General features: G+C 44.7%; 2 protein-coding genes across 2 annotated transcripts in view; one reads left to right on the forward strand and one right to left on the reverse strand.

Moving 5' to 3' along the window:
* The window catches only part of UPRT (uracil phosphoribosyltransferase homolog), a 37,065-nt gene extending 34,377 nt beyond the window's left edge, over nucleotides 1–2,688 (reverse strand). Inside the window, exon 1 of the mRNA XM_056859618.1 lies at nucleotides 2,423–2,688. Within this exon, the coding sequence (XP_056715596.1) occupies nucleotides 2,423–2,688 (266 nt within the window). The remainder of the gene's footprint in view (nucleotides 1–2,422) is intronic.
* Nucleotides 2,689–7,320: 4,632 nt separating this feature from the next.
* The window catches only part of ABCB7 (ATP binding cassette subfamily B member 7), a 105,042-nt gene continuing 85,996 nt past the window's right edge, over nucleotides 7,321–26,366 (forward strand). Inside the window, exons 1-4 of the mRNA XM_056859732.1 lie at nucleotides 7,321–7,446; nucleotides 9,425–9,607; nucleotides 17,970–18,038; nucleotides 23,029–23,115. Of these exons, the coding sequence (XP_056715710.1) occupies nucleotides 7,321–7,446; nucleotides 9,425–9,607; nucleotides 17,970–18,038; nucleotides 23,029–23,115 (465 nt within the window). The remainder of the gene's footprint in view (nucleotides 7,447–9,424; nucleotides 9,608–17,969; nucleotides 18,039–23,028; nucleotides 23,116–26,366) is intronic.

Here is a 26,366-nt window from a genome sequence, read left to right on the forward strand (position 1 = left end):
TTTCTTTGAACTATGCATTGTTCTTTCACAAAAGGATGGGTCAAAGCTATAAATCAAGATTATTTCTGCTAAATTGCTAAATTCTGCAAATTTAAAAACCTGATCTTAAGTGCTAAACTCTGTCGGACTTACTCTGAAGAAAGTGTGCAGAAGGCTGCAGCCTATACTGGTAGGAGAAGGCCAAGAACCAGCTTGGTGTAGTGGTTAAAGTGTTGGATTAGGACCTGGGAAACCCAGGGTCAAATCCCCACTCACCCCATGGAAGCTTGCTGGGTGACCTTGGGCCAGTCACAAACTCTCAGCCCTGACCCTGGCTCATTGTTGGGTGGAAGACCTCCAAGGCATACCAAGGTTGTAGTGACGCAAAGGCAGGCAATGGCAAACCACCGCCTGTCTCTTGCTGCCATAAGTCAGCTGTGACTTGCCAGCAAAAAAACCAAAAATACAAAAAAGAGGTCTGACCCAGGTATGGGATTACTTCCCGTTTTGGATAGGATTGCACTCCCTTTAAAGGAGCAGGCTCGTAGCTTGGGGGGGTGCTGTTGAATCTTGGTCTCCTGTCGTATAAATAGGTGCCAGTGGTGGCCATGGGTGCCTTCTATCAGCTCCAGCTAGTGAGCCAGCTGTGGCCCTTCCTGGGCAGGAAATACCTCGCCACTGTGGGTGCATGCCCTAGCAACATCTAGCTTAAATTACTGTAATGTGCTCTATGTGGGGCTGTCTTTGAGGAGTGCCCTGAAGCTCCAGTTGGTACATAATGCTGTGGCCAGAATGTGGACTGGGTCACAGGGACCCTATCACTCCAGTCTTGTTCCATCTACACTAGCTCCCAGTTCGCTTCTTGGCCCAATTAAAGGTGCTTGTATTGATCTTTAAAGCCCTAAACAGGGCGAGCTTTCTGAGAAACATCTTTCTCATTGGTGGTGCCAAAACTCTGGGAACTCCCTCCCTGAGGGGATTCATCTGTCTCCCTCAGCCATTATATGCCATCAGCAGGTGAAGACCTCTGTGTATCACTTTGCAGACTGCCATAGACTCTTATCGACCCCCCCCCCCGGTTGTATTGTGATTGTATATCTGTATGTTTTTATTGTATTTTTAAGTAGTCTACATATACATTTTAAATACTGCTTTAATATTTTAAATGTTTAACATTTGATGTTTGCTGCCTTGGGGACCCTATTTGGGTGAAAAGGGGGTGTATAAATGTTTAAAATATATATCTACAGTTTAGCTCTGATTCTGAATAAACATGCACAGGATCATGCTGCATGCATGACACGCCCAAACGCTGCTGCTGAATATACAACTACTGTTGCACATCCATTGTTTCCAAAATGAGTAATTCACCATTACTGGACATGAAGTTGTGGGACAGCTGGAAGGTGGCTCTGCCCAACCAAACAACAGAGGTATGTGCACTGGTCCACCGCAAAACCCAAAAATAAAAGCCATACGATATTAAGGCCAACTAAATTCTCGTCCAGAACGTTACATTCATACACCTTCTGATGCCGCAACAAAGCGTGGCTGCTCTTGACCTTCGAGGAGGCAGCAGTGCCTCAGCAGAAGTGACCAGGGAAAGGGATGTCCGGGCGCAGTGCTGTGAGACAACTGCAGCGGCACGCCCGCTCCCTCAAGCGCTCTGGGTCCTGCCAGCCAGCAGCGCAAGACCTGCAGGATGCGGACCGGATGCGGCAGGCAACTCTCCCAGGGCTCTGTGTCCCCCTGGAGAGGCGCCAGGCCAGGCCCCACCTGCCACTCACCTGTGGTTCATTCATAAGGTCACAGGGGGTGGGTGGGGTGGGGGGTGGGGAGGGGACAGCGCTCTGCTTCCTCCAAGTCAGAGGCTGCCTCTGCAGGACAAAGCCAGAGCTGGGGGGCCAGCCAAGGAGAGGGGGGCAGCCAAGAGGGACAGCCCAGTGCCCACCCATGGAGGGAGAGGCACCGGGCACCGGACTGGCATCAGGAGGGTCGCTGTGCTGGTCTGCAGGAGAAGAGCACGATCCGAGTCCAGTGGCACCATATAGAGACCATCAAGGTGGTGGTGGTGGTGGTGTTTTTTTTGGGGGGGGGGGGCTGCGCTTCCACGAGCCAAAGCTCCCTTCGTAGAGAGTGGCCCTGCCCAGGGTAACAGGCTCGACCCCCCCCCCCCCGAAACAGCCTGGGAAAGGTCCCAGAGGCCAGGCCAGCGCTGGGAGGAGGGCCGGCAGCCCTGCAAGACAGCACGGAGGCCGCCTCTCCTCAGGCCTCTCTTCAGGGACCATCTCTCAGCCACCCCTACAGCAGCCCTGCAAGGCAGGGCAGGGCAGGGCAGGGCAGGGCCAGGCGGCCGTCCCTCTGCCCCCCCCCCCGCCCCGGTCAGGCGCGCGGAGGGGCCCACCCTGCCCGCCGGGCTCCGGGGCGAGCGGCGGCGGCTCACCTGTCGCGGATGATGGTCTGCAGCTCGCGGATCTGGTCGTTCATGGGCAGGAGCTTGAGCTGGGCTCCCGGCGGCGGCGGCGGCGGGGGCAGCAGCGGCGCCTCCGCGCAGGGCCCGCCATTGCTGCCGGAGCAGCAGCAGCCGGTGCTGCCGTCGCTGCTGTCCGGGCTGGGGCTGCTGTCGCCATCGCGCTCGGCAAAGCGGAGCTGCCGGCCCGGCCCGCCGCCAGAGCCCACCCGCGGGTTGTGGCAGGGCATCGCCTCCATGCGCCGCCCCGCACACCGGCCCGCCGGCCGACTGGCTGACTGACTGAGCCGCCGCCACCGCAGCCACGCGCCCTCGCAGCCGGCCGCTCCGAGCCGCGACGCCCCAGGAGCCTCGGCCGTTCCTATTGGCTAGCCACTTGCCACTCAACCGCCTCGGCACAACAAGGGCTCGTCTTCGCCGGCTTGCTTCCCGCCCCTTTTTTCGCGCACGCGCACGTCTTCGGCGTTCCTCTCTTGAGAGCCTTCTTTCTCCCCCCCCCCCGGCCGCCCTCTCCAACGGGATGCCGGGAAATGTAGTTTTGTCAGCTGTAGAGGCTATTCGATAAAAGGCACTCTCCAGAACTCTTTGGGAGAGAGGAAGGCAGGACAGTTAAAAGTAGTGTAAAAGCTGTATGCCCTCTATTAACAGGTGGGTTGGTTTGAGGAAACAGATCCCTTGTAATGCCGAATGCTGGTTCTATCTCAATCAAAGGTCTCGCACAAGAAGGATACTAATAATGGGCTTATGTATTAATCATACAGTATAATGTATTCAGTGAGCATACATTTGATTGTCCTTTGTGCAAAAGAGACTCAAAGGCGTTTTTATTAACATGAGAACAATCTACCATGTACTACTAGTGCTGCAAAGTCCTGTGTATTTTCCTAAGAGGAGGAAGCCACACACACAATGGGGTCTGTTTATAAGATGCAGCTTATGATGTCAGAGGGTGGCTTTTTTTCTTTTTCTTTTTGCTGTCAAGTTGCAGCTGACTTATGGCTATTTCTCACGGAGTTTTCAAGGCAAGAGACGATCAGAGGTATCTTTGCCTGCCTCCACATAGAGACCCTGATCTTCCTCAGTGGTCTCCCATCCAAATACTCACAAGGGCCAACTCTGCTTAGCTTCCAAGGTCTGACAAGATTGGGCTAGCCTGGGCCATCCAGGGTAGCATGACTAGGGTGAGAAAAGTTGTACTTTGCGAAATTTCTTCCTGCATCCATTAAAGGATGTAGCAGGAGCATCTAATCTCCTTATAAAAGTCTTGTGCACCACTGACTGCACTGACATTGTCCCCAGAGCCCCCCCAAAACTTGCCTTAGTTACCCTTTGAAGAAAAATTGCATAATAGAAGAAGAAAATTCTTCCTAATGTCTAGACAGAAACACTTTTGATTTAATTTCAACCAGTTGGTTCTGGTCCAACATTCTGGGGCAACAGAAAACAACTCGGCACCATCCTCTATAAGACAGCCCTTCAAGTACTGGAAGATGGTTATCATATCACCTCTCAGTCTTCTCATCTGCAGGCTAAACGTACCCAGCTCTTTCAACCTTTCCTCAATGGACTTGGTCTCCAGACCCCTCACCATCTTTGTTGCCCTCCTCTGGACCTGTTCCAGCTTGTCTTGGTTTTTATACCCAGATTTTCTCTACCTTTAAGGAGTCTCAAACCAGCTTCCACAACAGGCACCTTGGGAAGTAGGTGGGACTGAGAGAGTTCTGAGAGAACTGTGACTGGCCCAAGGTCACTTAGCTGGCTTCATGTGGAGGAGGGGGGAATCAACCTGGGTCTCCAGATTAGAGTCCACTGCTCTTAAGTACTACACTATGCTGGCTCCATAATAATTGTCTTTTTTGTGCAAAAGAGATAAAATGGCATTTTTAAAATTAACATTAAAACAATCTTACATATACCATTGCAATCCTGCATATTTTCCTGAGAGGAGCAAGCCACGGGCACACAGTAGGGTCCCCTTATAAGATGCAAGTTATGACGTCATAGCATGGCTAAGGTGAGAAATGTTGTGTGTGTGTTAAGTGCCGTCAAGTCGATTCCGACTCATGGCGACCCTATGAATCAATGTCCTCCAAGGTGTCCTATCCTTAACAGCCTTGCTCAGATCTTGCAAATTGAGGGCCGTGGCTTTCTTTATAGAGTCAATCCATCTCTTGTTGGTTCTTCCTATTTTCCTGCTGCCTTCAACTTTTCCTAGCATGATTGTCTTTTCCAATGACTCTTGTCTTCTCATAATATGTCCAAAGTATGACAGCCTTAGTTTAGTCATTTTAGCTTCTAGGGTCAGTTCAGGCTTAATTTGATCTAAAACCCACTGATTTGTTTTTTTGGCAGGGCAGGGTATCTGTAACACTCTCCTTCAACACCACATTTCAAAGGAATCTACTTTCTTCCTATCAGCTTTCTTCATTGTCCAGCTCTCACACCCACACATAGTAACAGGGAATACGATGGCATGAATTAACCTGATCTTGATTGCCAGTGACACATCCTTACACTTCAGAATCTTTTCTAGCTCCTTCACGGCTGCCCTTCCCAGTCTCAATCTCCTTCTGATTTCTTGGCTGCAGTCTCCCTTTTGGTTGATGATGGAACCAAGGAATAGAAAGTCTTCAACAATTTCAATTTCCTCATTGTCAACCTTAAAGTTGTGTCATTCTCCTGTAGTCATTACTTTTGTCTTCTTGATGTTCAGTTGCAGTCCTGCTTTGGCACTTTCTCTTTTAACTTTCAGCAGTAGAAATGTTGTACTTTGCAAAAATTCCTCCTGCAGCAAAGTCAAGAAGACAAAAGCAATGACTACAGGAGAATGACACAACGTTAAGGTTGACAATGAGGAAATTGAAATTGTTGAAGACTTTCTATTCCTTGGTTCTATCATCAACCAAAAGGGATTAAAGGATGTTGCAGGAGCATCTGATCTCCTGATAACGGTCTTGTTCATCATTGGCTGGACAATGCCCCCCCATGCCCCCCTCCATACTTCCCTTAGTTCCCCAAGCTTTTTTGGGGGGGGGGGGAATTGCTTGGGACCAAATTCTTGGGATCAACAGGGCCCAATTTAAGAAATTCTTAAATTCTTAAAATGGGCCCAGTTGATCCCAAGAATTTGGTCCCAAGAAATGTGTTTTTCTAACAGGAAATGTACAGTAACTTAATTTTAGCTAGCTTCTATTCCATGGGCTGCTGTCCATGTGGCCTGGATTTTTCCATACTAAGAATGACCAAGATCTAAGGAAACTTTGGTACTACCTTAAGTGCCTCCTTGGCTGCACATTAAACAACCACTCCAGTTTCTTGGGAAGGGATATATTTTTCATCAGCTCCTAGTTAGAAATAGTGCTTCCTATTGAGCTCTAAATTGTGAGCTGCTTTCACAAGCTTAAAAATTAAAAGTGCACACATTTATGCATGAAGGCTGCATAATTTCCATGGGTATCTAGGGTGCAACCCCTACAGTCTCAGGGACCTGGACCTCTGAAGAGTTTGCGTTTAAGAAAAAAGCATTTTGTTGTCAGCATGTTGTGGGATGCACTGTTATACACCTGGTGCAGAAGCTAACAGCACTTGAAATCATAGGCAGTTATTTTGTTACTGCAGACTGTTTCATAGGCACCATATGCAATGCTTGTTTACTTTGGCCAGAATCTACATCTCAATTACTCTGGGCCATGTTAATGGGCCTGCTAGACTTGTAAGTAGGTTTTGGCCTTTATTATTCATTTTACTAAAAGTCTAAACAATTCCATTGCCTGCCAATATAACCATGAAGCACCATTCATTTGTTGCTTTCAGATTGTTAGCTGATCAGTATATGATGTGCAGAGCACTGTCGTAAAGCAATGGGATTGCCCATATATCATCTGAACTACTCCAGAAGGTGGCACTGTTCAGACTGTGACCCTGTCAAATGTGATAAAGAATCCGCACCATCCTGCAGTCTTGTGCTCTCTCAGGGGAGAACGAAGTCCCACTGAACCTTACTTCCCAGGAAATATGCACAGCAGGTGGCTTGAAGCCCGGCCTTCCGAGAAGTGACTTTTGCTGCCTGCGGTCGGCTACTCTCCCGGGCAGGGCTCCTGGACCTTTTGGCTCGCTGGATTTCCTCCCGGCCCGGCAACTGCTCCAGCTGCGGCTTGGGAATCCTTTTTGCCCAACGGATCCCTTCTCCCCAAGCGGTTTACTTGGAAATAAGCGGCACTCAGTTCAAGCAGACTGGCGCTCAACTGCGGGGGCGCCCGGCATTCAGATTGTAACCTTTGGTCAGAGCTTATTCCCGCATGAAAAGCACCCTCTTTAGCTAGAGGAGGGACCCGGAGGCAGGAGCCCGCAATTCAGGTTGCCAACTCTGGGTTGGGAAGTTCCAGGAGATTTGGGGATGGAGCCGAGGGAGGGACCTCAGCAGTGCACAATGGTATAGAGTCCATTGTTCAAAACCGCCATTTTCTCCCGGGCGACCGATCTCTGTCGTCTGGAAACGTTGCCATTCCGGGAGCTCTCCAGCCCCCACCTGGAGGTTGGCAACCCTACGCCCTTTAGGTCGGCAGAGGCACAGTCTTTGGCTCCAGCTTCACAGAGCACTGCGAAGATGAGGACAGCCACGCTAACTCCATAAACATTGTAAATATAATAGTGATGATGATTATAATTATCATCATATTTATAACAATAACAATAGCCCAGCCTCCCGTCAAACAATATCTCGCCACCCTTCCTCCAGCTTCGTCCGAAGCTTCCTGCTTATCCGAAAGGTTTACTTCCGGCCTGTGTAGGCCGAGGAGCTCGGCGGCTCCCAGTCCTCCCGCATCCCACAATCCTTCCTGCCTCCCTTCCTCCTTCCTCCGCTCCCCATCATGGCGCTGCTGAGGGCTCTGTCGCCGGCCTCGCGCGGCGTCTCGGCGGCGCCCCTTCCGCGGCGCAGCCTCCTGCTGCTGGCGGCCGCGGCCCGGGCTCACGGCGCGCTGCGTGGCAGTCTCCAGGTGGGGCCGGGCGGAAGGAAGGAAGGAAGGAAACTCCCGGGGGGCGGCGGCGGCGGGGAAGCGTCTCCTCACAGGACTTCGGGCAGTTCCGTCCGCGTCCCGGAAGGTTCCCTGTGAGCTCCTCGGGACGAGAACCGCCGCCTCCGTGGGTCAAGGGGCGCTCAACCGCCACCCTCCTTTAATGTCTCTGGCCTGCTGGAGAGCCAGTGTGGGATTTCGGGGTTCAGAGTGTCGGCGCAGGATCCGGGAGGCCCAAGCCCGCGGCCACACTCCTGCCATGGAAGCTCAAGGGGTGACACTGGGCCAGTCACACACATCCCGCCTAACCTACCTCATAGGGCTGTTGTGAAGGGGGAGAATGATGCCAGCCCCCTTGGGTCCCTATTGGGGAGAAAGATGGGCTATAAATAAAGTAAATAAATAATTGTTTTCCCTGAACAGAGCCCATGAGTCTTAGGAACAAACTCTGTAACATGTTTTCTGCTTTGGCTGCAATCCAGTGCCAAATTAAACACGGGTGATCATATTGATTTTGATGCATGTTTGCACTCGATTCTGCGCCCACTGTGGGCCCTGCATTTGAAATCTGAGCAATTTGTAAAAACTACTAACGCCAGCCATGCTATGCAGGCCATACTAGGAGCCCTTTTCTGTTGTTGCTTTTATCATCTCAGTGGATCACAAAATTAGTTATATATTTATTTACTCTGTTTATATCCTGCCTTTCTCTCAAAATGGCTTATATCATTCTCTCCATTTTACCCTCACTACAACCCTGTGAGGTAGGTTAGTCTGAGTGTGTGTGGCTGGTTCAGGCTCAGCCAGCGAGTTCCATGGTGGAGTGGGGATTTGAACTTGAGTTCAAATCTTGAGTTCAGATCTTTGTCTGACACTTTAACCACTACAAAGGGCATTTACAAAAAAAATTAGGTTAAACTATCTGTGTCTCGTTTCGCTGATTGGTGTAGTGGTTACAATGTCGGGACAGGATCTAAGAGAAGCAGGTTTGAATGACGTTGCTTGCTGTGCTTGCTGAGTGACGTTGGGCCAGTTGCACTCTCAGTCTACCTCACAGGGTTGTTGTGAGGATAAACAGGAGGAGGGGAAAACAATGTCAGCCCCGTTTGGTCTCTACTGGGGAGAAAGGTGGGGTATAAATAAAGTATAAAGAATATATGTTTAATGTATTTATTTACTTTATTTATACCCTGCAAGGTGAATATATCCAGAAATAGAAAAGGTTACTTTTTAAGCAGATAAACGAGAAAGCGCCTAATTTTGATGAACTATCATTTTGTTTTGAAACTCATTCATAACGGGAGTATATTAATTATTTTCTCTTGTCTTAAGCCATGTGGTTGCAGTAGTGGCTAAATTTCTGTGTGGGAATTGTTTTAAAGTTCCCTGGGCCACTATAGAGAACTTGGAGAGAGCTCTTGTGTACAATTATTCTCATGCGGGAATAATTTGTTGTTTGTTCCTGCTGGCCTCTTGTTTAACTAAAGAGAAGTTTTTTTCCCCTTAAAAAAACTTTCTGGTGAAATTTAGTTTCCTAGACAAGTGGCAAATTTTGCTGTGCTAACTATCTGAAAAGAACATTGTGATCTTTATGCAGTTCTATAGCTCTGGTGACATGTGTATACTGTAGTTGTCTGGGAACCACACAGTAAAGCAATCTCATCAGTTTATTCCTTGACACTGAGGTGCTGATATCTACAGCTGATTATGAGATTCCATTATCTGTTAACGGACGGCCATTCAGCTTCTGCTCCGACACTCTGTTGGACGCTGTGACTGAATGGTTGAGGGAAAGCCACCTGAAGCAGAATCCAGTGAAGACGTAGGTGCTGTGGCTCTGGCAGGGTGGTTTGGGGGCAGGGTGCCGGCTACTGACTTTTGATGGTGTGCAAGTAACATCTGAACCTGCCGTCAGAGTCTGGGTGTGATCCTTGATGCCTCCTTATCTATGGAGGCTCAGCTCACAGCCGTGGTCAAGGCAGCATTCTTCCATCTCCGCTGGGCTTGGCAACTGATGCCTTACCTCTTCCGCCCAGATCTAGCCACGGTTATCCAAGTGATGGACACCTCTAGGCTGGATTACTGTAACTCGCTCTACGTAGGGCTGCTCTTGAGATTGGTCCAGCTGGTACAGAATGCAGTGGTGAGGCTCCTTATGGGGACCTCGCCCCGAGATCATATACAGCCAGTGCTCCATCAACTGCACTGGCTCCAGCTGGAATATCGGATCAGGTTTAAGTTGCTGGTTTTGACCTTTAAAGCCTTACACCCTGGCCCCAGGAGTGTGCAACTGCCCTCAACAAGAGCCAGGGCTTTTTCTGCCCTGGCTCGTGCCTGGTGGAATGCTCTGCCGAGTGACATAGGGGCTCTGCGAAACCTGAAAGAGTTCCACAGGACCTGTAAGACAGAGCTTTTCCATCAGGCCTACAACCTTTCCCCCCTTTTTCTGGCTTATTTGATGATATAAAGGGGGGTGGCTTGCCTGCTTGGCTACGACATCATTTGTTGCAGCGGTTACCACAGTAAGATGTCCGCCATCTATTTTAATAATTGTATAATAATCTGGAAGATGTATTTTAATAGCATCTTTTAATTTGTGTTTATATGTATACTTGTGATTTTATTATTGTTCCCCACCCTAAGCTTGGTTTCGGCCGGGGAGGGCAGGCTAGAAATATACTACTACTACTACTACCAATAATAATAATAATAATAATAATAGTTCATCTAAAGAGGAACATCATCATTTTGTTTGATTGTAGTAGTGCAAGAATCAGTTGGCAGCCTATAAAATTATTAAATATGTGAATAAAGGATGAAGCTCAATAACATTTTATGCCCCTGGACATATTGGTTGTGATCCAGAAAAGCACACAGGCAAATCCTACTCTTCCTTTTTAGACATTTCTGAATGACTTTGAATCTGTCAACATCGTCTCCTATCCAGGCATTGAGCGGTTTCATGCTCTTGGCTTCCAAAACATTTCCATCTTTGGAAAAGTCAGTTGGGTGCTCACAGGCCAGGCCCCCTCCTGTGCCTCTTCCCAACAGAAGCATCCTTCTTATCAACCCGCCAGCGTTCCAGTGGATTATTCTTGTGGGAAAAGGAAGGCATTCTGGGCAATCTTAGTTTCAGGTTGGTACCCATATTGGTCTGCAGTAGAAGAGCAAGGTTTGAGTCCCGTAGCATTGTAAGGACCTACAAGATTTCCAGGGTATAAGCTTTCAAGAGCCATCGCTCCCTTTGTCAGATACCTGAACATGGACAACCTTAATGTTAATCTTTTTCAGCCCCCATCCAACACCCTTTCCAGCCTTGCCACTGTCTTATATGCTTTGTCCGTTAATAGTTCTTCAAGGTTGTTAAGATATTTCAGAATGATCAGTAAAGGTTAGTTGTGTGCACACCACACAAAACCATGCCATAAATTGTGTGTTCCAAACTTGGATTTCTGTACTTTGTTCAGTGCTCTTGTGTTTTCACAAAATGTCAGAAATTATGCTGCACCATGACTAAGAAAATTTCGCTATGGTCTGTTGTAATGTTTGAATTGACAAATGGCAGTTCACAGTTGTGCTTAGCTTCCATAGGCTGTTGTATCATAGAAACAGGAGCACTGAGCACATGACTCTAAACCCTGATTTGCCGGAGTTCTGGAAGCTCAGAGCGTGGATTGAATTCTAAATTGTGCTTATTTTGAATGCTATAAGCCTGATCTCTGGAAATACACCACTCCTATATGGTCTTGCTATTTGAAAACCAGCGAAGGGGAGTGCCAGTGGGTGAACTTCCCAATGCTTGAACACGGCACGATAGCCTTGAAATTGTGCAGGTACAATAGATCATCCCCAGGCTAGCTTATCGGAACGAAGCAGGAGATGTGGCAACTAGGCAAAGCCTCTGAATAGCAACACAAATTCATTTAGCAGGAGATATTGTCAGACTAGTTCATGGCAGTTGTTGTTATCCTTCTAGAAGTTTGAGTCTCTCCCCCCCACCCCTCGCCCCAAATGAAGGAAAAGCATGTCATTGCCAGGTAGAGACCGGGGATGGCTGCAGGCTTTTCTGACCTCCTGGGACTAAGGGGAACACATTTGCCAGTCTATTCCTTCACACTCCAATTAACTATTACTATGAAACAAATACACCATTCAAATTAGTTTAAGATGTAAGTGTGAATGGCTTGCTGTTTTATTCTGGAACACCAGGGTCAGCCTTAGAGATTTGAAGGGGGGCATTTTTTGTGTTTTCCTCAGGATTTTTTTCAGTCAACATCCTGGGTAGCGCTGCGGGGGAGGAAACCTCTTCTGGAATGGATGGTATGCTTTTTAAGGCAAGGATTTACTCATGAAAAATATGTAGTAGGAAGATTTTAATATAATCAATATATAGCATCAGCAAATTATTCTTTTGTATATTGTAGACATATGCAGTATATTTTCAATCATATGTTTATTTAAGTGGAATAATTTTGTCCACAGTATTCCTCGTGTCTGATAATACACTGCCAAAGAGTGCAGTCTTGTCTCTGCTATAAAGTTTAACTTACTGCCAAGCCTGTTAAGGCTGTTGTGTGTATGAGACTGTGTCTGTCCAATAACACATTTTTTACTACAAAATTTATATTTATCAACTTCCATTTTTTCCATGACTCTCATATGGCAAAAACTAAAATACGTGTGTGAAGACAGAGTAGGCTGCAGCAGTATGCAGTGTTCTTTCTCTGGTTTTGAGTATAGCCACAGGGTTGCTTGTATAAAGCTGATGCATTTGTAGTTCTTAAATTCTCTTAATATGCTGAATTGTATTTTGTTTGTTTATTCAATTATAATTGATGCATTTTATGTAGCTGAAGTAAATTTTAAATTTGATCAGGAAGTAATTGTTGGATATATTTCAGATTTTCCCTAAATTTCTGTTTTGTTTTCTAGGAGGGATACACTGAGGTTTTTATGGCTGTAAAATTTCTGGGGATGTTACATCTCCAGTCAGCCTATGGTTAGAGTTTTAAAAATAAAATTAAAGTAGAAATGGAGTAAAATAACAGCTGTTTTCAAAGGCAGTTGTGCTCAATTAGTAACAGTCCTCTCCTCACATTTGGAGATGTCCGCGGGAGAGGTTTTGTAGTGCTACTAGGGTTGCCCCAACTGCTGAAGGCTTAAGGGACAAGTCGTGCTCCCTCCTGCCCTTGCTGACGAGTGACACCACCACAAAACGGAAGAGGGAAGCCAGCACCTGCACAGTGGGCATTCTTGGCCTCAGGCAGTATTTGACTGCAGTCAAATAGGTAGTCAGCCGGCAATATTCGACTGGTCCGTTGGTTGGCATGTGATCTCTGGTTGGTCATATAGCAAGGGTGCCTGCAAAACGTCAGAAACTCCACTGGAGATGCCCTAGCCTTTGAGTGTATCTAAAATAGCTCTTTACTCTAACGTGGATGGCCCAGCTCTCAAAAGCTAAGCAGAGTCAGCCCTTGTTCAGACTTGGATGGGAGACCACCAAGGAAGTCCAGGGTTGCTACACAGAGGCAGGCAATAACAGACCACCTTTGAACATCTCTTGCCTGGAAAACCCTACAGGGTTGCCATAAGTTAGCTGTGACTTTGTGGCAATTTCCACCACCAAAGTAGCTCTTTGGTTCCTAGCCAGTGCCTCTCATCCAGATGCAGCTATGTACAGCTTGGCATTTTTTCCTACAGAGGATTCTTCTGAAACATGCAATTCTATACAACAATAATGAAAAAGCATTAAAAACAGTGTTGTGTGCATGTAACAGAATTTGTTGAGCTGGGAATGGAAGGAGACTTGGGCAACGTTGCTGAATGCTTCCAGTGAGTAAGAAGTGTGCTTACCTGGCTACAACATAAGAACCCTGCATCCAGGTGATAACTTTTTAGCAGTAGAGGTAATAAGCTCCCACTAATAAGTTACAGTCTTTAAGTAGTAGGATCCTCCCTATTTAACCTTTTCAAACAAATTTCTGGCAGAGTTTGTCACTGCCTGGTGGCAACTGCTGCCTGCCTGCATGTTTCACACAAGTACAGCCACGCTACTAAGGTCACACCAGTATTTGCTATTAACAAAAGGCTCCTGGGGCTGGAGGAATGTGTGGATCCTAAAGGAATGGATCCCTGGGATCTAGCCTGTTTTCACTAGCCAGCCTTCCCACACTGATCAGTGATGGCCATCGCTGGTACACTTTCGGCCTGGGAAAACATCCCCGTTATTCCCCCTTATTAAAGCTTCTTTGCCTGGTTGCGTGGAGACGGTTCTTATTGGCCATAAGACTAGAATAGCTAATTGCACCCATGAATTCTTGACATAAGCTAGACCTTGAAAATGCCTTTCAGAAAGTAAATTATTTGTGCTGACTGTTTGCAAGCTGCTCAGTGCTTCTTGACATTTTCTACCCTTATCTCTGCCTGTTTTCTTGGCATTTGTTCAGTAATTCTCTGTCCTCCCCCCACCCCACTACAGTTGTTTATTTAGAATGGTTGAATCTGTCAGAATTCATATTCAAGACTTGGAGGTGATCTCGGGTCTTCTCAAGATGATTATGATATTTAATAATGCTTTGGTTTGATAATATTAATTGCATGTAATGCATTGTATTTAAACAAAGTGATTTCATTTACATGCTTAGCAGAGTAATAGATGAAGTCTTCTATCAAGGTTGTGTAACAGTACACCTTCATTTATGGATTAAGATCAAATTGAGCAGTAATGACTACTCATGAAGAGCAGTCAGCATTATTGTTTGTCAATCCAAATTCCTTCTGGTTTTGCTAATATAATCCAGTAGCTGTTGCTTTCAAAATAGAAACCTGGTCTACACATGCCTCACAGTGGAGTAGTAGAGTGGGCTGTACCACTGTGGGTAAGGGATGCAATTGTGAATGTTCTTGTAGAGCAGCTTAAAAACCAGTACATCAGGAGGAAAGGTGGAAGACCCATTTGTCCCTGCTCTGCTAACTTGTAGGGAGATTCTTTTCCCTTAGAAGAATGTTCAAAAATACAATTATTTCACCTTCATCCTGTAATAGTACTGGCCATCCTGTCACTTAGGGTGTGTATTACCTCATTCGGCTAGAAGCATAGACCAAGCAAAAATGTTTGAGGCTCTGTTTCCTCATTTTCAGCTAGAGAACTCTTGACTGGAGCATTACTCCCACCTTGCTGTATAGTGAGATCAGGAGCGGTACACAGGATTGTGTGCTGCTGCTTCATTCTGTGTAGAATCTCCCTTACCTTAAACAATGAGCCATATTACTACCCCACCTCCACTTTTTGCAGATTGTTTAGTTTTCGGCTCATGCTATATCCAGCAATTGGTCTGTTTTGTGAACTTTGTTAAATGTGATGACAAATTGGTCTGTATAAAAAGAGATCTTATTGCATACGTAAATGGAGCAGGTTTCGTTTGTTTGGACATTATTGGATCTATCTGGAATCTGTTGGATCTTATCACAGAGTGATTGTTTTGCTTCTAGGTGGAGCATGTTCATGGCTGTTCCGTACTGGTTAGATTGCTTTATAGAAATACTCTTGTCATAAGATACGTTCTTAGGATTTGCTCAGCAGAACTGCAGCAGGCAGCTGAAAATGAAATGGCAAAAACACAGTGGCAAGTGTTCTAACACTTGTACATGATGAGAAATCAGATTTACAAGTGGAAGACCTGCAAGGACTTGCGGGGGGCATCTCATTTTATCCTCCCCCACTATTTCTTCTCTGAAAGCCCTCATAGTCTCTCCCTTTTTCCTTCTCCATTCTCTCCTTCCTGCCAGCCAATCTTTATCTGTACCCCCAGCTTTCCCTCCTCCTGGCAGCCTTCCCCAGGCAAATGCTGGCTGAGTTGCGTGGTGCTGGCTGCCAGGTCCAATAGCACTGTTGGGAACCCACAAGGACTTAATGGGGGCACTTCAATTTCCCCTTTATCTCCCTCCCTACTCTATTTCCTGTTTCCCTCCCCCAAATCTTCACATTTCCCTGCTTCTTTCTCTCCTTCCAGCCCACCAGCAAACCTACCTTTTATCTGCCCTCTATTATAAGCTATATTTATTATTTCATTTATACCCCATTTTACTCCACAATGAGGACCAAAAGCAGGTTACATTGTTCTCCTCTCCTCCATTTTATCCTCACAACAACCCTGTAAGGTAAGTTAGGGTGAGAATGTGTGACTGCCCAAGGTCACCTAGTGAGCTTTCATGGTAGAGTGGGGATTTGAACCTGAATCCCCCAGGTCCTAGTCTGAAACTGTAACCACTACACGACTGGCTTTTGTGAGGTGGCTGCTATTGTAGCAAGAAGCCATGCAGGGCGAGTGGTAGCGAGTGACCTGGTGGTTGCTGCCAGGCCTGGCCCTGCTGAGTGCTCTCCCTCAGTCCAAAACAGCCCTGGAAATGGCTACGCCTCCTCCCCCAGCCTTTTATTGTTAGAAACCAAGGCTTCAACTGGCAGTACTGTTGTGGTTGCCTAGCAGTGGCCACTGAGGGCATTCATTGAAGATGAATTAAGGCCTGTGATGATTCTCCATGGGAAGAGCAGAGAGAGGAAGGTCTCTCACCTCCTCTGTTGGAGCCATATGCCAGCCAGTTCCAAAGAGCTAGCCAGCAGAAGAGCTTGACACCACCCGCAGCAGGCCTCTTCAGCTCCACAAGATCTTGGGTGGAACAGCCTTGTGACATTAACAGCAACAGCTCCCTGACTTTCCCCCTTCTGTGCAAAAGGTGACGAGGGAGCCATTGTTAATAATTAAAGCAGGTTGCAGAACATTTATTCCCCACAGGCCAGGGCTGAGCAAGCAGCCTTAGCTGCTAGGAGAACACCAGAGATTTGTGGCTATACTGAGCATGGGAAGTAGCTCTGTCTGCCTTGGGAAAATGTCTGGAGTGGGGTTTTTTTTGGTCTGACCAGGCCAGAGGTTCCTCTGGCTCTGTGCATGCTATCCCTCGCAGAACTATCCAAATGCTATGTTCGCTAATATTCAGTAGATATGAAGCATGGCCACTTGACTCACAGTGCATTTCTCTTTCAGTAGCTACAGTTTCGTAATTCTCAGTTAGTTTTGGTCCCATTAAACAAGTGTCTTTATCACTCAGCTGAATTTAATGTCAGTAAAGAAGGTAAGTAATTTGTGATCTTGCCAAAAGTGGTCCAAATAAAGGAGAACAGTTTTGGTAATTGGATTTTTTTAACAGTCATGCAGCTGAAATAATAATTGTCATGACAAAATAGGTATATAAGAAAACAGGAAAATAGCTGTATCACTAAGGCAGGCTCTTTCAGGCTTCTTTCTAAATAATGTCTGAATACCCCCTGAATCTGTTTCAGCAACAGGTTATAGAATCTAAGAAAGGTTTTAATTTTAAAATTAGGCATAATACCGTTTTTCATATTTTCTGTGCATTATCTTGGTATTACAGCTGCAAAACAAAATGAGGTAAAACTAAACACAAAGGTTTCATTTCTGTGCAGGGCGCCTGATAGTAGGAGCATATTTATTTGCTTTCTTGTCATTGTTTCCGAAGCAGTTGCAGCAATAATTCGGACATTTGTTAAATTTTTCATAGTTTTCGGATCACTTAGGTAGAGCTCCTGTTACTCAACTATCATACTAAATCAAAGATACAATCCCATTAAACCAACTAACAGGCGGGGGGGGGGGGAAGGCTTAATGCATTTGAAATTTTTGCAGATATGTAAGCCAGATACCAGTGTCGTGAATCTGATGTATGTATCCTTTAATGTTCAACATTTGTTTAAAGAGCTTGCTTACAGTTCTGAGCAAAGAGGCACTAGCTGAATAAACAGGACACTCTAGTTGCCTGTAAACTGCTATAAGACAGAACAGAACAAGAAGAGTTGGTTTTTATATGCCAACTGTCTCTACCACTCAAAGGAGAATCAAACCGGCTTATAATCACCTTCTCTTCCCCTCCCCACAACAGACACCCTGTGAGGTAGGTGGGGCTGAGAGAGTGTGACTAGCTCAAGGTCACTCAGCTGGCTTAGTGAGAGTGGGGTAAGAAATGGAAATAATAAATAAATAAATAAATATTTTTTCTGCATTTTGTTTTCTATGGTTTTAATAAGCGACCTAAAGTACTTTTGAAATGGATGGGATATAAATGTACGAAATGAACATCACAGCTAATGTAGAAAGTCTGCAACTAAAAAAAATAGGTTTACCTGTAATTATTACTCATGAGACCTGGAAAAAAAAAAAGATGAGGTTGAAAGAGAGACTTGAGGCTTTCAGAATATAAAGGAAGAGAAGTCTGGTGGGAATAGAAGTGAGGAAGGGAAAGGTTCACTGCCATTTAGCATCTAAAATAGTGGGATGTGTTTTACTTTCTACCTACTCCCCTCTGGTCTTCATGTTTTCTTTTGTTACTTCTTCAGAAGCAACCAGTCTATGACTATGTAAAATGGTTGATTGTTGACTGATCTTAGACTTTGTGTTCTTAATAACTACAGCTTTATTTTTCCTCTTTTTTAGGTTCCACCAGTATTAAAACAGCAGAGTTCAGGGAGATACAATTCAAGGCACCTGTTAGATGCTGCAAAGGTAGGATTGAGCAACATCTTTTTCACTTGCAGTTCAACTAGGGAGGAGAAATGAAAGCCCCTAAACTATCTACCAATGTATTTGATTTCATCTGTGTAATTTTCTATCTATAATTTTTGCAATGTGAGAGAAGTCCTCCATTTCTAGAAACGAAGGCAGAACTTCTGAAATCTTCCCCAGTTCCCTTCCACCTCTCCTAAAAATACACAAATCGTTTTTAATATAGTAATGTTTCAAAAATGTTTCAGAAATCATTTACAATTGGTTCTTGTGGGTTATCCGGGCTGTGTAACCGTGGTCTTGGTATTTTCTTTCCTGACTAAGACCACGGTTACACAGCCCGGATAACCCACAAGAACCAATGAACTCTGACCGTGAAAGCCTTCGACAATAAATCATTTACAATGTTCTTGCTGCTAGTTAAAAGGCATGTGTGCTCTGGTGCTTTATTGCCTGATTTAAGGAATGTGATGGAGTGGAAGCAACTCTGCCTGTGGAACTTGGACTTTGCAAATGTACTGGCACTCAGAGGGGGGAAAGTTTGCTAGGTTTTCATAATGATGCATCTTCCTTGGTTAGTAATGGTGGAAAAATTCTTAAATTTTAATTGGTACCACCTGACAGCATGACATCTAGTAAATCTTTGAGTCAGTAATGCAGAGAAATGTAAAGGCCTGGGTAAATTTTGAAAAACAGACAATGGCTTGGATTTACTGAAGAGAAACAATTGGTGACACCAGAACACGACTTTCTTCCAAGGCAGTTCTTAATGCCCCCCCCCCTGCATGCTTCTGCCCCCCAGGAAATCGTTCTGACTGTGGGGAAGCTCTGGTAGATCCCAGCCATACTATGCCCTCCCATGCACATGCCCAGCGCAGCCTCTCCTATCAGCTCTTGACTGGGCACAATAATAATAATGCTGCAAAACAAACAGCTGTTGATTACTTTAGGAAGTACGCATACCTGCTGTGTGTGGATTCATTAGGTCCAGTCCTGACCAGCTCCACTCAGAGCATGAGTAACCTGTCATACCCACAGCGTTCCCCTTTTCTTGTTCCTCAGTGTACAAATATTGGGGATAGAGAATTCTTACTGAAAAAAATATTCAGAATGATCAGTAGTACTCTTACATTAGTATTTAGTAATATCGATTCTCTTTAGTCCTTCAGTGTCCTTTAATCATTCACAAGTATTTAACATGAAGACGCTTTCTGTAAGATTCAGCCACTGCCATTCATTTTATAGTGCGGATGTTAGTAATTTTGCAGCTCTGTACAGCTCCTAGAATAGTTAGAAGATGCTGGTGTTTCAGACTTAGAGCTTGATAAGAGTGAGAATGTGAGTTGTTCTAGTATTTTAAAATCTGTGTTGCTTTCTGTTTCAATGACAGTGACAGGATAAGTAGTCTACAGTTATTACGTGTGTATGATGATATCCTGGTGACAGTTATTAAGTGTGTATAATGGTAAAGAGTCTGATGGTACAGTGGCAAAATATCAAATTGTACTGCTAATCTTTGATACTGTTAATTATGTTATTGCAGTGCTCATTTTTTGAGATTTGTATAGAAACAAGCTCACACCCCCATATGATAACATCTGCATACTGTGTCTGTGATAAAATAACAATGTCCTTTGAATCATCAGCCATTTATAGTGGCAGTGATGTACATATAGAGCACGTCTTTGCTTAGCTCCCTGCCTGCAGGCTAGCGATCTAAACTGGACATGACATGTGAATTTTAGAATCAGAAATGTACACTAATGCAAAAAAAATTATGGAAGTTTTCTTTCTCCTGGACCCTAAAACAATGTTATTAGGAATTCTACCACCTATAATAGATAAAAGCAGGGAATAGTTATTCAGATGTTTGATAACTGCAGCAAGAAACTTGGTTGCCATCAAATGGAAACAGGAAGAAGCACTGGACTTAGAAGACTGGTTAGACAAGCTGGTGGAATATGCAGGGATGGCCAAGCTAACAAATCCCTTTAATAAGAGACCTGTGGGGGGAAAATTATGTTAAGAATCTTAACCTGGTTTAATAATGCTTATATTTAGATTAAGAAATGTTACTGAATAATAATAATAAGAGTTGGTTTTTATATGTCTCCTTTCTCTACTACTTAGAGGAGACTCAAAATGGCTTACAATCACCTTCCCTTCCCCTCCCCACAACAGACACCCTGTGAGGTAGGTGGGGCTGAGAAAGCTCTACCAGAGCTGTAACTTGCTCAAGGTCACCCAGCTGGCTTCGTGTTTAGGAATGGGGAAACAAAACCAGTTCACCAGATTAGCCTCCATCGCTCATGTGAAGGAGTGGGGAATCAAACCCAGTTCACCAGATCAGACTCCACCGCTCTTAACCACTACACCAAGTTAATATTTGTTAAAAGAAATACATAATAGACAGTAGACTGAAAAATTAAGTTATGAATAGTTGATAACTTACACAGTAATAACAATAATGGTTACATTAATAATTGTTACAGTAATTTCAAAGATGATCTAACACATAATAAGGGTGAATTATTAATCCATTTATTTGTTTTGCTTTTTTAATAGAATAGCGATACCCTGAGTAAGATTTACTATATGCTAGATTAGGATTTTCTTTTCTTGCTATTTACATTGCTGTATAATAGTCTGTGTTGTGTTTGTGTGGTGTGTATGTTGTTCAATGTTTGGAAATAAATAAATAAAAAGTTATTAAAAGAAAAGGAATGTACACTAATAACATCAAAATATATCCCTAAACAAGAATTAAAATTCAGGGATGTGGTTTAATTTTGCAGAAATTTAGATGACACAATCCATACTTAGAGCATCTAAACTGCAGCAGCTCTGTTCACTTGTGGTTCCCCTCTCTAGCTCTTTAGCTGTAATTCACACATTATGTGCCTTGTCATCTGGCGGAACATTTATTTAAAATAGACTATTTTCCTTATGCTGCTTTTGCTGTAACCTCCTGGCTCCTTCCTCAAAGCTGGAGCAACGATGCTTTCTGTTCAGCATTGCTGTGAATTAAAGCTTTCCATAGTGTAAGCATTTCTCTGAAGGTCTGTGTAAGTGCTTCACAGTGTTCTGATGCTCTCCAAATTGCTCTTGGTGTTCTAACATAACGAAGACGTGAAAAGCTTTGTTTAAAGCATAGTTGAACTTTGAAAGTGATGTTTGAAATGCAGTGTTCTTTTTACTTGAAAACAGAAGACCTCAGGAGTTAAAGAAGAAACACTGCATTGGTGGGTGCTGTGAATGGCGGTCTGTCAGGAGACAGCACAAGGGTGGCACATGCATGTGCTTCAGTACTTGTGCATGACTTGGGAAGCCGCAGCAAATCTAATTTTCCCAACCAGCTGCTCTAGTTGAAAGTAATGGATTGGATCCATTTGAGGTGCCAGTGCTTGCTTCCCAAAGAGTGTGCAGATATGCATAATTTCAGCCTGAAATTCCCTGTGGAAGCATATCTGCCACCTATGATACACATGCAGCCTTCTTCCAAAAACTGTTCTCAAGATGAACCTTCTACTTGAGGCCAGAAACTGAATTTTCAGAGCAGCATTTGGCCAACCTGTGTATCAACCATGAAACAACTCCACCTCCACCCCACCCCGATCCAAGCAGAGCTGGTCTCAGCTTGGATTAGTTGGCCTGTATATAAATCATGAAGCCCCCAACCCTCACCCACTGGAGCAGATTTCAGGACTTTAAAACAATTTATGAACAAATAGCAGAATGAACAACTGTGCTGGATTAGAAATGGCATAGTGCATGTGTGTAGGTACAGGTGGCTTTTGGATCTGAAGGACGTATGTTCTTTAAGGAGCAAAGGCAGGGAAATGCCCAGCTTGCCCTGCAGCTGAAAAGCCTGCACCTCTTTCTCTCTGAAGATATACCTTGATGCCTCCTGAAGCCCTTTCTCATTTATCAGGAGCTGCTCTTCCCCATATGAGCTCTGCCATCATTTGCCGTCTGTGGACTCCTATTTTGTGGTTCCTTCACAGCAGGAGGCCAGGGCATGACCGTAACAAGGAGCAGGGTCAGAAGGGCTGTTGCCCTTGCCTGTGAAATAGCCCCCGATGAGGTGGTGGGTATCTCTTCCCTTCTGGCACTCTTGACGAGAGTAAAAGCCGCATCTTTCATGCAGCAGTCAGTTGGGTTTTGGAGGATTGTGCTGCTGCTGACAAAGAATGTTAATGTTGGAGGTGTACTGTTAGGTGTTAGTTTTACTGTGTATTGATTGTACTGTTTTCAGTGTGATACTATTGTAAACTACCTTTGATTTTGGAGAGGCACAATAAGAAATGCTTTAAATAAAGTGTGTGTAGAGTGAAAATAGAAGGCACTGGGAGTTACATAGAATGCACATGATTTGCATTCATGTAATTGTCACAAGGAGCCCCGTGGCGCAGAGTGGTAAGCTGCAGTACTGCAGTTCAAGCTCTGCTCACGACCTGAGTTCAATCCCGACTGAAGTTGGTTTCAGGTAGCCGGCTCAAGGTTGGCTCAGCCTTCCATCCTTCCGAGGTCGGTAAAATGAGGACCCAGCTTGCTGGGGTTAAAGGGAAAATGACTGGGGAAGGCGCTGGCAGACCACCCCGTAAAAACAAAGTCTGCCTAGTAAACGTCGGGATGTGACGTCACCCCATGGGTCAGGAATGACCCGGTGCTTGCACAGGGGACCTTTACTAATTGTCACATACAGGTTTACTGCTAATCCTACATGGAAGTGTTTCCTTTCAAGACATGGCTGTTACTCTAACTGCAGATTTGTTGCTAGGCCATCAGTCCTGTTCCCTCTGCTGCAGTTCTTAAGTCAGTTCTCTCAGACTGCATTTTTGTTTCACCGGTGGGATCCTCTTGATTGGAAGAGGGAATAAATCCTCTTGATTTGAAGTTGGGAATAAATGAAGCACTTCAATGAGATCGTGGCACCATAAAGTGTATATAATTGTTGAAATAATTATGCAATGTTTTCTTTTTTGCACAGAATCTTCAGGGGTGGTCACAAATCGATAAAAGAGCATGCTGGCATGGACATGCAGGTGGAGGACTCCACTCAGATCCAAAAGAAGGGGTAAATATCCTTGGCTTGAGTTTGCATTCCTATGTAGAGGCACCATTGAAATTCATATTTCTCTACAAAGCCAGCATGGTTAAAGGTAAATCCTGGTCTGCAAAAAATGGCTTAGCGTGTGTAGATGGTTCTGTTTAGTGGAATCACTAGTCCAGGGTTTATGTATATAACCATTTGGGAGGGGGTTGCACCCCTCCTTAAGAACTGCATAGGCAACTTAGGGCTCCTCCTAGGCCTGACTGCCTCCAAGTAGCAGCATTGTCTTGGATCACTTTTGCTTCACTTAGGCAGGTGCGCTGACTGTACCATTTCTTGAGGAAAGTGTTATTTTACCACTGTAACAAAGGCCTTTGTCATGTACAGATGAGTTTACTGTAACATGCTCTTTGTGAGACGCCCTTGGAAAACTACAGCTGATGCTGAATGTGGTCTGGGCATGTTCTTCAGACCACCATATGATGCCTGCATTGTATTGTCTCACTGGCAGACTTGTTTCTGAGCTCAGTTCAATGTGTAGGTTTGACCTTTGAAGGCCTAAAAGATTTGAGACCTGGATATCTTAAGGATGGCTTCCTCTCACCTGAGCCACAGGTCATTGGCGGACACTGTGCTCTGCATCCCAGCACTAGCGAAAGTAGTGCATGGGCACATGGGACTTTCAGCTGTAGTGCCTAAGCAGTAGAACACCTTATCCAGGCAGGTCCATCTAGTCCCTGTCCTTAGCTGCCGTTGGGTGTCATTCAAGACATAGTGACCACAGGAAGCTGTGGCAGCATGCAGACAGTCTCCTGTTTCTACCCCTGATGGGTGATTGCCCTTCTTCTGCAGATTGAAATATTTTTCTGCATGCCTGGGGATTCTCTTGGGTACATAGAAATCTCCTTCCTGATTGTGGCTGGCCCTGTTGTGCTGCTTTTTTAAAAATAACTCTTTATTTTAAGTTTAGCTTATATCAACAAGAAAATAAAATTCAACAGCAGTAAGTTAAACATACTGTAAGGCCGTGCTACCTACTGGAATACAGGCTCACAAGACATATACAGGCGTGGCCTGGCTTCTGTTCAAGGCCAGAGCCGGGCTGCTCCCCAAGGTCTGATTCTCATGCTCATAAATCCTGTGTACAGTTTCGGTTCCTCTGATTATCTCAGACGTTTGATGTTATGGCTTCTCTCTCCCTGGGAATCACTATCTCGAAGTAACTTCACTGTTTTGTTTTCTCTGCCTTGGATGCTTTTAACCTGTACCTCGCACACCGAAAATCATTAGCAGCCTTTCCTGCATGTAAGGCAGTCAGCTTCTTTTAATCTGTCTTTTGGCTCCTAATAAAGTAGCATTGCTTAGGATCACCTGCCTAGGCGTGTGTGCTTTTTGGGATGCTAGGGACAGACGCCTGAGTCTGACACATACTAGTACAGTCGAGATATGTTCCAATGCTTGGTCTATTCTACATTAGTGTTTTTTACAGAAATTGTACCATTTGTTGTATTCACTTAGCAGAACTTAATAAATGCAAATCATATTATAGCTTCATGGGCATTGTTTACTTCGTGATGCCCCCTTTTGTGCTGCTTTTGTTAGCCACAGAGGGGCAGGGCTATCAGAGTGAATGAAACTGTCTTGGAGAGCCCCCAGATTGGAATTGAGAGAGTGCGAATGCTTTTAATACCTCTTAAACAAGAAAGATGCATCTACCTGAAACCAGTTTGGTCGCCCCTGTCATCAGAGGGTTCCATTCAAGGTAGAGGTTGCTCATGGGGATACCTTTACCAGTTATGAGCCTTGCCGGCAGTTTTTATGATTTGCAAAACTATTGATGTGCCTGGCTTCTCTGTTTAAACATTAATTCCTCTTCAGTCAACTCATGTCCTCAGTTATATCACAGTAGTTCCAGTCCACAGGGACATGTTTAAACCTGGGCACATCTCTTAATTCTTTCTGTAGGTGATCTGAATTGGCCTTAATTCTGAATTGCATTTCAGTTCATCGCAGAACTCTGTGGTTCTCTGCTGTCAGGGAGAAGCAGTTTCTTGTCCCTAGTGAATTGACGCAATGCCAGTAAGGCAGTCTTATGAAAGGAATGGTAGAAAAATTAGGAATACTGCCTCAGTGGCTTTCCTTCAGTATTTATGAGAAGAGCAGAGTTGGATCCTTGTCAAGTTCCCTCTCAAACCTGTGAGCTATGCCATTCATGTTTATGCATTCATACACAATGTCTGAAAGCTTTTATCATATACATTATCTTCAACAGTTCTCACTGGTGATCCCTTCCCTTCACCCCCCCTTTTTTGCATCCCTTTAGATATAAATCATATTCAAAAGCTTTGTTAACTAAGACACACATTTAATTAAAAAGTGGTGCTCTCCTGTTTTCTGTGTCTTGTTTACTTTGTTCACAAGTTGTGAACCACAGACTTGAAGACCTTCTTAGTATCACTTGTGAAAATGCCCTTCTGTTGCAGGAATGCTGAAAGCCTACAGGTGAGCTGGGTTCCTCTGTGCTAGCTACAGAGCAGCTGTTAAACCTGTTCTGTAAATTAATATGTACCACTGACACTAGTTAGATGTTTCTTTGAGGCATATCATTCTGGAATTCTACTGATCATCTAGTCATCCCTAGAAATGTTTCAGAAAAACATAAATCAAAGCAAAGGCATATGCATGAGGGAAGCAAATCACTGAAGTCCATTTTCATGTAGAAACCATTTTACCTGATTTGTGTGACCTGCACATGTTCTGCTTTTTGCGTTCATTTTTAATCTTTTTCTATCTTGATTTTGTCCTTGGGGACCTTCACCATAACACGTATTTTGCACATTCCTTACCTTGATCTTTTTCTTGCTCTTCTTCAATTGTTCCTGGGAGTCTGCTATTTACTGCTGTCTTCATTGTCTGCTTGCATTGTACCCAAAGGTAGATTCAATTTCTTGCTTGCTGCTTTGCTTGGTTCCTTATTTTTTCTAAGTGCTTTCTTCTGCAAACTGATGAGCTACAATTAGATCAACTCCACGTAGCCTTCATATTAACCTGGCTCCAGTTTTAACTCCTTCTCAACCGTTAATGGTGCCCTAGCATCTCTGCCACCTGCTTTAAACGTGAGCCCCATCTATGCACATCTGCCTAAAAGAGAGAAAAGAGGCAACCTACGCAGAAATCTCTTCTTTAGAGTGAGGGATAAGCAGAAATTTATTTTGTATCCACTTGAGATTTATGTATTGTCAGATAATATACACCATCTAAAGAATGTATAAAAG

This window comes from Euleptes europaea, chromosome 13 (genome assembly GCF_029931775.1).
Source record: "Euleptes europaea isolate rEulEur1 chromosome 13, rEulEur1.hap1, whole genome shotgun sequence".
Classification (NCBI taxonomy): domain Eukaryota; kingdom Metazoa; phylum Chordata; class Lepidosauria; order Squamata; family Sphaerodactylidae; genus Euleptes; species Euleptes europaea.